The sequence below is a fragment of the Trachemys scripta genome, chromosome 12 (genome assembly GCF_013100865.1).
Source record: "Trachemys scripta elegans isolate TJP31775 chromosome 12, CAS_Tse_1.0, whole genome shotgun sequence".
Lineage (NCBI taxonomy): Eukaryota > Metazoa > Chordata > Testudines > Emydidae > Trachemys > Trachemys scripta.
In genome coordinates this window covers 36,110,251-36,123,439 of record NC_048309.1, presented here as the reverse complement: position 1 = coordinate 36,123,439, position 13,189 = coordinate 36,110,251, and the positions used below count along the sequence as shown (strand labels likewise).

The 13,189-nt window shown below is 48.6% G+C and overlaps 1 protein-coding gene across 1 annotated transcript; it reads right to left on the bottom strand.

Annotated features, from left to right (window-relative positions):
* Positions 1-448: 448 nt before the first annotated feature.
* Positions 449-2,122, bottom strand: LOC117886259 (ribonuclease-like). The gene is made up of 2 exons (XM_034787931.1): positions 2,018-2,122; positions 449-1,084 (listed from the first exon to the last, which is right to left on the bottom strand). The coding sequence occupies exon 2, from the start codon at positions 1,058-1,060 to the stop codon at positions 635-637; it is 426 nt and encodes a 141-aa protein (XP_034643822.1). The 5' UTR covers positions 1,061-1,084; positions 2,018-2,122; the 3' UTR covers positions 449-634.
* Between the last annotated feature and the right edge of the window lie 11,067 nt (positions 2,123-13,189).

Genomic DNA, 13,189 nt, shown 5'->3' with positions numbered 1-13,189 from the left:
ATTGCAGGCACCCTTGGCCAGAGACAGGCGGCGCTAGTGAGAGGCAGGTGCCAAGCCCGTTACAGTGACACAGTAATTGCTTTGCAGGTTTCAGATTTTATTGTGTTTAGGGAGCACAGAGACTGGCAGGCAAGGGGAACATGTTCAAAATTAATGAAGAGAACAATGACAAATATAACACTTAATATGACAAAAGTGAAGATTATCCATTCTTAGAGTGAATACGCATCACCAGCAGGGTGAAACTGGTGAATAGTTCTTAATGAAAGGACAGAGTTTGACATGACCGCTATTTGTGGCAGCTGGGAAATGACATGTGGGATGGGGTGAGGGTGGGAAAGGGGCAGCTATACTGTATAATGGGCACTAGGGGCAGCAGAGGGTGGGGGTGGGGAAGGAGCGGCTATACTGTATAATGGGCACTAGGGGCAGCAGAGGGTGGGGGTGGGGAAGGAGCGGCTATATGTATAATGGGCACTAGGGGCAGCAGAAGGTGAGGAGATGAAACACCTGTACAATTTGTCCAGTGTTCAGAGGTAGGTGAGGAGCTAGGTGTGACTGTCATGAAGGAGCCGGAGCAGGATTGGAGGAAGCAGCAGGGTCCCCTGCCTACCCTCCATGCCTAGCGCTGGCCCTATGTGCTCTTCACATAGAAAACAGGGAGACGATTCAAGCAGGAGATGACGATTTTTTGTTTTGCGCTGATCCCGGTGTAAGAGATGCTCCAGGGGTTAAATGTGCAGGTGGTGATGCTGAAGGGACTCGTGCTCTCGTACCGGTAGGGCCCGGTGGATAACCCAGCCGTTGTGCAGACTTTGTTGATATCCTTGTCTGTCGCATGGATGAAGGTGTTGGTGTATTTCAAGTACATCACCCGGTCCCACATCATCTTGTTGCAGTAGGCGTTGTTGTTGATGGCGCGTGTCTTGGGGAAGTCCACATGGTCTTTCCGGAATATGTCATTTAGCAGGTTCCACCTCTTCGCGAAGGTCAGAGCCACACAGGCAGCCAGCAGGGCGAAGGTCAGCAGGAACGTGGGGCGGGGTCCCCTCAGAGCCATGGCTGTGTCTGTTGCTGGATCGACCTGCAGCGGGGACACAAGGGGGAGATGAAGAACAGGAGTACTTGTGGCACCTTAGAGACTAACAAATTTATTAGAGCATAAGCTTTCGTGGACTACAGCCCACTTCTTCGGATGCATATAGAATGGAACATATATTGAGGAGATATATATACACACATACAGAGAGCATAAACAGGTGGGAGTTGTCTTACCAACTCTGAGAGGCCAATTAATTAAGAGAAAAAAAAACTTTTGAAGTGATAATCAAGCTAGCCCAGTACAGACAGTTTGATAATAAGTGTGAGAATACTTACAAGGGGAGATAGAGTCAATGTTTGTAATGGCTCAGCCATTCCCAGTCCTTATTCAAACCGGAGTTGATTGTGTCTAGTTTGCATATCAATTCTAGCTCTGCAGTCTCTCTTTGGAGTCTGTTTTTGAAGTTTTTCTGTTGTAATATAGCCACCCGCAGGTCTGTCACTGAATGACCAGACAGGTTAAAGTGTTCTCCCACTGGTTTTTGAGTATTTTGATTCCTGATGTCAGATTTGTGTCCATTAATTCTTTTGCGTAGAGACTGTCTGGTTTGGCCAATGTACATGGCAGAGGGGCATTGCTGGCACATGATGGCATATATCACATTGGTAGATGATCCTACCATGAGTGCAGGAGACTGGACTAGATGACCTCTCAACGTCCCTTCCAGTCCTACGATTCTATAATTATTCCCACCCCACTGTGCGACGTGTTGCACTAAGCCCCACTGACACCGGCCTCTACACCCTGTCCTCTCTCCTACTGCTCCCCACGCTCTGAACCCAGGAGTCCTGGCTCCGAGCTCTTCTTCCATAGCCACTGGATCACGCTGCCTCTCAGAAAGAAACCCTGCAATAGAATCCCCATATGAGACTGTTCTCTCCTCGCTCCCGGCTGGTGGAATCTACTGCAACTTACCTAAGTCCTTGTTCCTTCGCTGTCAGTAGAACAATGGATCCCAGCATCTGTTAAGCTGAACCTCGCCCTGATCCTCCTGACCGTCTCGGGGCGGGTTATATAGAGCCCAGCTAGGTATGGAGGGGGAGGAGAGCGAGGGGGAAAACAATAAACAATTGGGTAAGGATGACTTCCCGATATCTTGCAATTAAAAGTAGTGGCACAGCAGGCAGGGCATGGGTGTGGAATAGACAGGGCTCCTCCAAAACATCTCAGGGTGTGTCTACCCACCTTTGCTGCCCTTAGTGCCCATTACACTGTATAGGTGTCCCTTCCCATCACTTACCCACGTGGTGGTAGGGTTAATGTTGGGGAAAGATTGTGTCAGGCTGAGCTCTGGAAGCTGTGACTGAGTTGGATTCTCTTACTGCTGTTATAAGACACTTACTGCAAATCCCAAATGTCTAGGGTGCGTTTGTAAGCGCCTCAGTGTGTCAAAAGATAAAAAAAATCTCTTAAAAAACAGAGAACCTGCTGCAGAACTCCTGTGTCTCTCCCTCTACAACAGAGTCACTCTGGATTCATAGATTCTAAGGACAGAAGGGGCAATTGTTATACTCTAGTCTGACCTCCTGTATAGCATAGGGCAGAGAACTGCCCCAAAATACTTCCTAAATTAGATCTTTTAGAAAAAACATCCAGTCTTGATTTAATAACTTGTCATCGATAGAGAATCCGCCACAACTTTTGGTAAATTGTTTCAATGGTTAATTACTCTCACCATTAAAAATGTTCATCTTATTTCCTGTCTGGATCATGTGAGACCTTTTTCTGCTAGACTGAAGAGCCCACTATTAAATATTTGTTCCCCATGTGGGTAATTTTAGACTGTGATCAAGTCACCCCTGAACCTTCTCTTTGTTAAACTAAACAGATTGAGATCCTTGTATCTACCACTCTAAGGCAGGTTTTCTAATCCTTTAGTCATTCTCGTGGCTCTTCTCTGAACCCTCTGCAATTTATCAACATCCTTCTTCAATCATGGGCACCAGAACTAAACACAATATTCCAGCGGCACCCAAATACAGAGGTCAAATAGCCTTTCTGCTCCTACTGAAGATTCCTCTTTTCTTTCATCCCAGGATCCCATTAATCCAGGGCCGGCTCTAGATTTTTGGCCGCCCCAAGCAAAAACATTTTTGGCTGCCCCCACCCCAGCCCTGGGTTCTCTCTCCCCCCTCCCACCCACACTCCCTGCCACCCCAGCCCTGGGCTCTCTTCCCCCGCCCCACCCGCATCCCCTGCTGCCCCAGCCCTGGGCTCCCCCGCACCAATGATGACTGCCCGCTCCCCCCTCACCTCCAGCCGGTCTGGCGCTGGCAGGGTTGGGGTAAGCAGCGGGGCTTCCGGACCACACCTCAGCCCAGGGTCCCTCCATCCAGGACTCCTGCCTCCAGGACCAGCCAGGACCTGGGAGGGCAGAGCCGGGGGACCGCCCCAGCAGAGGGCTGAGGAGCCAGGGCAGGGTAGCCCCAGAGGCAGCGGAGTCCCGGAGAGCGGGACGCAGGCCCCGCACAGCAGCGCCCCGCCCTCTATGGCCCTGCTGCTGCTGCTTCTGGCCGCCTTGCCACAATACCTTGGGGGCTTGGGCCGCTTCGCCCAGCCCCGACTGCAGCGCTGGGGGCGGCCGCCCTGCGGCACCTGCAGGTGGCTCCGTGTGCCCCGTGGGGGGGTCCCCCAGCCTGAGTGTCCCCCGCTCGAAGCCTGCCCAGTCCAGCCACAAGGTTTGGGTGCTGCTCCCCCGTGGCACGAACCGCAGCGGCTACAGGGCGCCCCCCGCACACAACATGCTGCTGCTGACAGGGCTGGCTCTAGGCGTTTGCCGCCGGAAGCACACACAAAAAAATGGCCAGAATGCTCCCCTTGAAAATGTACTGCCCCAAGCACGTGCTTGGTTTGCTGGTGCCTTGAGCCGGCCCTGCATTAATCCTTTTGGCTGCAACATTGCACTGGAGGCCAAGAATCAATCCCTGTGGGACTTCACCAAAAACACACCTACTCTGCAGAATCATAGGACATGAAGGGACCACGAGACGTCATCTAGTCCAGTCCCCTGTACTCATGGCAGGACTAAATATTATTTAGACCATTCCTGACAGGCGTTTGTAAAACCTGCACTTAAAAATTTCCAGTGATGGAGATTCCACAAACTCCCATGTGAATTCTGTATTGTTCTAGCTTTGTAATAAAAATATTGTGCTTTAGCAAGCCAAACGCGTAATAGAAGTCTACGTATATTATGTCAACACTATCACCTTTATCAACCAAACTTGTAATCTCATAAAAAAAGCTATCAAGTTAGTCTGACAGGGTCGATTTTCCGTAAACCCATGTTGATTGGCATTAATGACATTACCCTCCTTATTTCTTTAATAATCGAATACTATATCAGCTAATTCATTATCTTGCCCAGGATCGATGTCAGGCTGGCAAGACTATAATTACCTGGGTCATCCCATTCACCCTTTTTAAATATTGGAACAAATTTAGCTTTCTTCCAATCTTCTGGAACTTCCCCAGTGCTCCAGGACTTACTGAAAATCCACATTAATGGTCCAGTGAGCTCCTACCCAGTTCTTAACCTGTTTCAATAAATAAGACAACCTCTAACTGTCAGAAACATTCCCTCCGGAAAAGTGATTCCACAATTAACCAGGTGTTAGTTTGTGGAATCCATTTGTGTAACCCTTAGAGAGACAAGGTGGGCAAGGTAGTATATTTTGTTGGATCAACTTCTGTGGGTGTAAACGACAAGCTTTTGAGATTACACATAGCTCTGTTTATGCTCGAACCACCCACCTTGTCTCTCTAACTCCTGAGACCAACGCAGTTACAACAATGTTGCAAACAACCTATGTGAACCTTATGGATTCTCATTGATTGTATGAGCTCTGCATATGGTCTGAACACTATGCATAATGCTAAATCCCAGTGTCTATTTGAAGCCACTGTTTGCTAGCAAGGACAGGTCACGTATCTCCCACACCCTGTTTGGAAGCCACTACTGGACAATCAATGGTCATTAACCTCTGCCGTGGTAGAACATTGGGGGTGCCAAGTTGTGTGGGTCCTGGTTGATAGTCAGCTGAACAAGAGCTCCTAGTGTGATGCTGTGGCCAAAAGAGGTAAATAGGGGAATCTCCAGGAAGGAGGAGAGAGGTCATTTTACCTTGGTATTGGGCACTGGTGGAACCACTGCTGGAGAACAGTGTCCAGTTCTGATTTCGGACCTACTACACACTACTCCTCTCATGGATGGGGAGATAAAACCCAGGAACCCGGACTCCCAGCTGACATTGTCCTAACCCACTCGATCCTATAAAGAATAAAACCAAGATTGCTGGCTTCAACTTCCACCCTGCTCAGATCCCAAATCCCACCAGATGCAAGGAACCAAGAGGAACTCTTTAAAGCTGATGAGACTCTAGAAGTGAAGGAGTGTAACAGGGAGCAACATGCCCTCCTAAGCAAAACCAGGACGAGAGCTTGTTCAGAAGCTTCTACAAGACCAAAGAAACTCGGGCCCTAAACTCCCAGTTTGCATGGTGATAACACCTGGCCTCCTTCCCAGCTTGGCGGGTCCATCAGTTCTACCTGCCAGATATGTTCATGGCAATAACAACTTCCCACAGTCCTGTAGCATCTGCCAGTCCTGCTCCCACACAGGGATGGGCATAAATGTAATTACAGAGAGAGAGAGAGGGGTGTGTCGGGAATGGGTGGATAGAGAGCAGTTTTTGTACTGATGTAGCTATTAGTCCAGTGCTATCCTAGTGTGCATGCAAGTAGAGCAGTATAACCATGCTTTATACCTGTCAGTGACCAGGACATGAGCACTTGTGCCTTGTAGTTGGAGCAGGAGTCAGGCCTAGTGGTTAGAGAAGAAGCTGGTAGTCAGGAATTGGAACTGAGGGTTGGGACCGGGGGTTACCCAGAGTAAGGTAAGGTAGGGGTAAGGCTGAAGTTAAGGCAGGAGCCAGGCTGGGTCCCAGGCAGGAGCAGGACTGAAACTAGACAGAAAAGGAAGTATTGTGATCATGGATGAATGCTTTGAGCAGTTGCTGAACTGCTGCTGTGGGGCTTAAGTGCCAGTCTGCTGACTCTTCCAGCCAATCAGGTAGCGTTGCTAATCAGACAGCCTATTACAGGCCAGCTGTACTTGTTAGGGTGCCCTGCTTCCAGGCTGGCTCTGCTGTAGCTTCTCACAAAAGTGGGCGACTGGGCAACAAAATGACAGATGAAATTCAGTGCTGATAAATGCAAAGTAATGCACATTGGAAAACATAATCCCAACTCTACATATAAAATGATGGGGGTCTAAATTAGCTGTTACTACTCAAGAGGGAGATTTGGCGTCGTGGATAGTTCTCTGAAAACATCCAATCAAAGTGCAGAATGTGGGGAATCATTTGGAAAGGGATAGATAATAAGACAGAAGATATCATATTGCCTCTATGTAAATCCATGGTATGCCCACATCTTGAATACTGCATGCAGATGTGGTCATCCCATCTCAAAACAGATATATTGGAATTGGAAAAGGTTCAGAAAAAGGCAACAAAAATGATTAGGGGCATGGAACAGCTTCCGTATGAGGACAGAATAATAAGATTGGGACTTTTCAGCTTGGAAAAGAGATGACTAAGGGGAAATATGATAGAGGTCCATCAAATCATGACTGGTGTGGAGAAAGTGAATAAGGAAGTGTTATTTACTCCTTCTCATAACACAAGAACTAGGGGTCACCAAATGAAATTAATAGGGAACAGGTTTAAAACGAACAAAAGGAAGTATTTCTTCACACAAGGCACAGTAAGCCTGTGGAATGCTTTGCCAGAGGATGTTGTGAAGGCCAAAAGTTCTTAAAAAAGAACTAGATAAATTCATGGAGTATTGGTCCATCAATGGCTAATAGCCAGGATGGGCAGGGGTGGTGTCTCTGGCCTCTGTTTGCCAGAAGCTGGGAGTGGCTGACAGGGGATAGATCACTCAATAGTTGCTCTGTTCTGTTCATACCCTCTGGGGCAACTGGCATTGGCCAGTATCAGAAGACAGGATACTGGGCTTGATGGACATTTGGTCTGACCCAGTATGGCCGTTCTTATGTTCTTATCTTGACATTCGGAGAAAATTAGGATGTCATCTAGGTAAATGACAACAAATTGATCCAGCATGTCCCGAAAGATGTCATTTATAAAGTGCAAGAAGTTTGCCGGGGCACTGCACAACTGCAAAGGCATGACCAAATACACATAGTGGCCATTCCATTCATCTCTTTTCTGTATCCTCACCAGGTCCAACTTTGTGGAGACCTTTGCAGGTGAGAGTCTTTCAAACAGCTCATTAATAAGTGGTAAGGATGTACCTGTAACCTTTTTCAGAGCTTGGAAGTCCACACAGGGCGAGAAGGAGCTTTCTTTCTTTTCCACAAAGAAGATCTGGGCCCTCACTGGGGACATGGAGGGATGAGTCAACTCCTTCTGCTGGTTTTCCTCAAGATAGCTCCGGGGTGCCTATAGTTTGGGTTCAAAGAGGGAATAAATACACCTGAAGGGACCCTCTGTTCCCAGGGACAGATTGATATGGCAGTCACGGCTGTGATGGGGCAGTAGGGTGTCAATTTTTTTCTGTCAAACATGTTGGCATATTGTTGACATTTAACAGGAATCCTCAGCACAATTGAGGAGGTCATGGGGGGCCAGGGTCACCTTTGGATCCTCTCTTCATCTCTGAATTCTTTGGAGGACCAAGTAAACCACAACAGGTTGCTGGTCCCAGCTCAGCTCTGGGGAAACAGGATTGTTGGCAAGATGGGGAGTCAAAGAGTACAGTGCCTGACTGCCAGTGGATGCATGGGTTGTGGGCAACGAGGCAGGAGAAACCAAGGACAACTGTTGAATGTGGTGCACAAATTAGCCCATACTGGAGGATTCGTAGTGGCCTCAAAGGGTAGTCAAGTATCGGGGGTAGCCGTGTTAGTCTGTATCCACAAAAACAACAAGGAGACTAACAGATTTATTTGGGCATAAGCTTTCGTAGATAAAAAAATCACATTTCTTCAAATGCATGGAGTGAAAGTTACAGATGCAGGCATTATATACTGACACATGAACTGTGGGGCTCCCCACAGTATAGGCAGAGGCCAGATGCCAGACATCCATCCTTCCCCATGTTGTAGAGGCGGGGCCAGACCTGAGTGACTTGCATGGGCTTGGTGACAGAAAAGGCACCGGTTGTGATGTTGCACTCCATATGCTTTATGGAAATATGCTTATGAATATGACATAACTGGAATATGCTTTACGCTAAATACCCCTTGTATGGTGTCATTAGAAAGCTTGTAATCTACTGAGTGTGTTCATCCTATTTGTTTGCATGTATTATTTCTATATCTGGAGTTAGGAGAATAAGATATAAACCTGTAACACTGATGTAAACAGATTAAGTGGAGGCCATTAAGGGTGCTCCAGAAACAATCAGTTGTAAATGGCCTTCGATACCTGAAATGCTTCCTGTGTATGTGTGGGCCAGCTCATGGGGAATGGAGACTAGGGGACTTACCGTAACATGTGACCATGTCACCTGATAATGGAATCCATCTTAAATCTGGTACTTTTCCATTTAGAAGGAGGGGTGGGGACCAAGAGAGACAAAAGATTCCTGCCTTTTGCCAAAGCTATAAAAGGGGTTGGAGCAGGACAAAGAGGGCGAGCACTCATGAGAAAACCCCTGCTTACCACCTGAGATGTCTGTTGGAACTAACAAGTACTATGCCAGGGAAAGGATTGGGCCCAGACTCGGAAGGGTCTAGTCTGTTGGAACATCCTTGAGGGTGAGATATTACCTGTAATCAGTTTCTTATGTATTAGGCTTAGACTTGCGTATTTGGTTTTATTTTGCTTTGTTCTGTCTGTCATTACTTGAAACCAGTTAAATCCTACTTTTTATATTTAATAAAATCACTTTGGTTCATTAATAAACCCAGAGTAAGTGATTAATACCGGGGGGGGGGAGGGGTATATATCAGACAGCTGTGCATCTCTCTCTATCAGTGTTATAGAAGGTGGACAATTTACAAATTTACCCTATATAAGCTTTATACAGAGTAAAATGGATTTATTTGGGGTTTGGATCCTATTGGGAAGTGGATGACTGGGTGCTGGAAACACGCAACCTGTGGACCTGTTTTCAGTTAAAGCCTGCAGTTTTGGGGGCGTGGCCCAGATCCTGGGTCTGTGTTGCAGCAGGCTAGTGTGTCTGGCTCAACAAGGCAGGGTTCTGAATTCCCAAGCTGGCAGGGAAAATGGGCTCAGAGGTAATTTCAGCATATCAGGTGACAGTCCAAGGGGATCTCTGTGACCGAACCCATCACACCGGTGATGGCGGGGCCAGAGATGACAGGAGCCAGGCCAACCATCCTTTGTCTTGGAGGTGTTCAGTCAGTTGGTTGTTGATTTTAATGAAGCCTGGATGGGTATTCCACCCAGATCAGTTAATCTTTCACATTGTAGTTTAGGTAAAGTTGATTCTAATTTAGGAAACCACTAAATTTGTCATGATTGCTATGGAATGCATCAGATAGGGATAGCTTGGGCTTGTAGGGGTCAGAGCTGAAGGCAGCATTGCTTGAAAATTAGCCTCCAGGGTGGCAACATGGGCTTGGAAGGTCTGTAATGGGTTTAAGAGCAGGTCTGGTGACTCTTCCAACCAATCAGGCAATGGTGCTAATCAGGCAGTGTGCTATCGACACAAATCAACTCTACCAGTACAAGCATCTTTCCACTGGTATTCACTGCCCCAAAAGGAAAATCCAAAATACTTGCTTTTGCGAGTCACATCTGTCCATGTGTCATGTTTGGGCTTGTGTGTGTTTCTGGGGATTGGTCTTGTGTGTTTCGTTTTTTGTCTGGTGTGTTTTTGTGTTCTCTGTGTTTGAATCCCTGGCTTGTGCGAGCGTTGTGTGTCTCATGTTAGGTCTCTCATGTGTGCCTCTTGCTTGGATGCATATTGCATGGCTTCTCTTCCAACTTGTGTTCATGTTTGTATCTTTTGTCAGGGTGCCGCAGGTTGAATACATTCCATCCCCCCTTTTGGCGGGACAAGAGATTTACAGCCTGTGGCTAAGTCCACCGGGCCACCCTTAACCTCAGGGCACCCTGACCTAGTGGCTGGAGTTGATATAGGTGCCCTGTTTCTCAGGCTGTGTGGCCCAATGTCCAGAATCAATATAGCTGTCCTCTTCCCCAGGGCAGTGTGGCCTAAAGGCCCTCTCCCTCAGGACTGAGTGGCCCAATGGCCAGAGTCAGTATAGAGGACCCTCTTTAACAGGGTTATGTGGCCTTGTCGCCAGAATCAGTATAGATGCCCTCTCCCTTGGGGATGTGTGGCCCAATGGCCAGAGTCACTATAGACATGGTTTATTGGCTGTAAGGGGGGATGGGCCACCACATAGGGAGGGCTTGGTGGCTGGGGTAGGGGGACCTGGGCCCAACCTACTCCACCAGGCCCCAGCCCAGGGCCCTGTCAGTAGTGAATATACTCATCACAGAGTTAGTGGAGATCCTAGTGAAACACACTGGCTTATTGCTTGGTTCAACAACTGGATCACTGTATTGTCCCTCTGGGCTATGTCCTACTGATTCAGCGGTCCCGGTGTTTCTGGGGTCTCTGGGTTCCTCGGCCTGTGCAGCTCTCTGCAACTCCACTCTCCCTCAGGCATCCTCAGGTAGCCAGGTATCAGCCTGGGTCTTGGCAGGTCTGGCTTCCACAATCTGGGGCTTTAGCAGCTCCTGGGGTGGACCTGGCAACATGCATCCTCCCTCCTCAGCAGTCAGCCCTGACTGAGCTGAGCTGCTCCCTTTTATACTGGTGCTCCAGTTAGAGCATGACCAGCAGAGGTGAGGGTGTGTGGCTTCCTTGGCCTATAGTGTGGGGTTAGCCCTTCCCTGTCCAGTGTGTGAGGCGAGTACACCTGGCTTGGGTCAGTAAGAGCCTTGTCTGTCTCCAGTGTTGTGCCCTGTGTGTCGTTATGTCTCGTGTGTCTATCTGCATGCATTCCTCCAAGTGTCTCTTTCCACACACCACCTTCCTTCCTGTGCCCAGAGCCGATGGGCGAGCAAGCTGAAACTCCAACCTTGCCCAACCCAACCTGTTCCCTTTGAAAACTCTGGACATGGCTTTGATCCCAAGAGAAAAAAATTACAACACTCCTGTGTCAATCTCTCTCTTTCATTCCGTCCTTCCTCGTCTCTCTCTCTCCTTTCTTTATTAAAATTCCAAGCGCACATTTCTTCCCATCACACATAGGGCAGACACCCAATTACATCCAATAGGGGGTTCTTTTTCCTTTGGAGAATCGTTCTTATCCTGAAGGGAAAGAATCACTTAGATGTAGGTTGGCCATTTGTCTAATTTTGAACCAGACACACCTCTTTTTAGGTGGTTTGTCCCTAGACAAAATGGGATGTGCTTTTGTCAGGTATTGGACAGGGGACACCTTTTTGAAGAATGCGCAGTTCTGCCCTGGCCATCGTGACCTGACAAACACAGGTGTGGAGTGGCGTGCTCTTCAAAATGACATCCTCCATATGGCAAGACCTCCTACGTACCATGTCTCCTATGTCATGCTGGTGGGAGTGGGGCCACACCGTTCCCAGAAGTACCACCGTTCCTGGGATTCTGGGAATGTGTGAGTGGCCACCGTACGTGGATGTGCAAGGTGTGTCGTCATACCTGGCCCTTTTCATTGTTTCTCCAGGTAGTGCACCAGCATGCAATTCTATTGCTCAGTAGGCTGCTCTTGTGAAGCTGGTGCTATGAGTTCAAGTCTGGCTAGGGCTGTTTTTGAATGTGCTCTGGGGGAGTTTGATCTACTGGGAGCCGGCTAATCTCCTCTCTTCCTGTGCTGACAGCTCAGCAGCCCAAGGGATATGTGTGCAGTGACTGCCACCTTCAAATCACCAAAGGGGTTTAGACACTGACTAATTTTCATGGCCTCCACATTCCTTAGGTGCCTGAGAAAATCTCAGCCCTTGGTGTGTTTGGATGCAGAGCTCTGCCTCCCACTCTCTTTCTGCTGTGCTTTTGTAACACTGACAGACCCCGGTTCTCAGCAAGCAGGATCGAACCTGGGACCTCTGGAGCTAAATGCCTGAGCCTCTACTGCATGAGGTAAAAAGCCATGGGGCTGTTAGCTAAGGTTGTAGAGCAGACTCATTAATCTCTCTCTAAGTGGTCTCGGTGCCACTAGATGGGACAGAACATCACACCCTGGAGGTGTGTGGGTTATACTTTCAGAAACCCGGTGGCCTGCTAATCAGATGAGACAAAGCCATTTTTATAGTTCCTCATTAAGGTCCAGAGCTACCTGTGGAGGGGAGGGTGGTGGGGCTGCTGGTAAGGATTGAAAGGCATCAGCACAAATCTGTCCAAGGGGAGCCAAGGGCAGAGAGAGAGTAGAGGGCTGCAGGCTGAGATCGAGGGGCATTAGTGGAGCTCTGTGTGGGTAGGTGGGGAGAGTCCAGGGCTGGGACAGCAGAGGGCTGTGGATCAGGAGTGAGGGGCACTGGTAGAGTTGTGAGTTTCTAGGCTAGGACTGCATTAGGAAGGTGCCAGTGGGTCAGGACTTAGGGTACATCTACACAGCAAAGGAAGGTGTGATGGCAGCATGGGTGGGGGATCCAATGCTAGCTTTAATCTAGCTAGCACAGGGAAAAAGAGCAGTAGAGACATGATAGCCTGGACTGCAGCACAGACAACCAACCAGAGTGGTACCCAGGGTCCCTGGCGGGCTGGTACTGGGGCAGTTAGCCCATGGTGAAGTCTCTGCTGCCTGCTGTTTTTACCCACATTAACTAGGCTAAAGCTGGCACGGCTCTGCCCACCTGCACTACAATCACACCTTCACTTGCTGGGTAGACGCACCCTGAGATGTTTCTGTGGAGCCCAGAACTGTGCTGGTTGTTCCCCACCCATGCCTGGGGGCCTGCCTGGACACTGCTTCTAATTGCCAGATATCAGGAAGCTCTGCTGACCCAATTGCTTCCTGGATTGAGCCCTCCCACTCTTCCACTTCCCTCTCTGGCTGGGCTCTATATAAAATGCTCCAAGACGTGCAGGAGGATCAGGGTGAGG

Excerpts from the sequence above, each read along its gene's own strand:
- LOC117886259 (XM_034787931.1), bottom strand. The coding sequence starts at position 1,060 with ATGGCTCTGAGGGGACCCCGCCCCACGTTCCTGCTGACCTTCGCCCTG.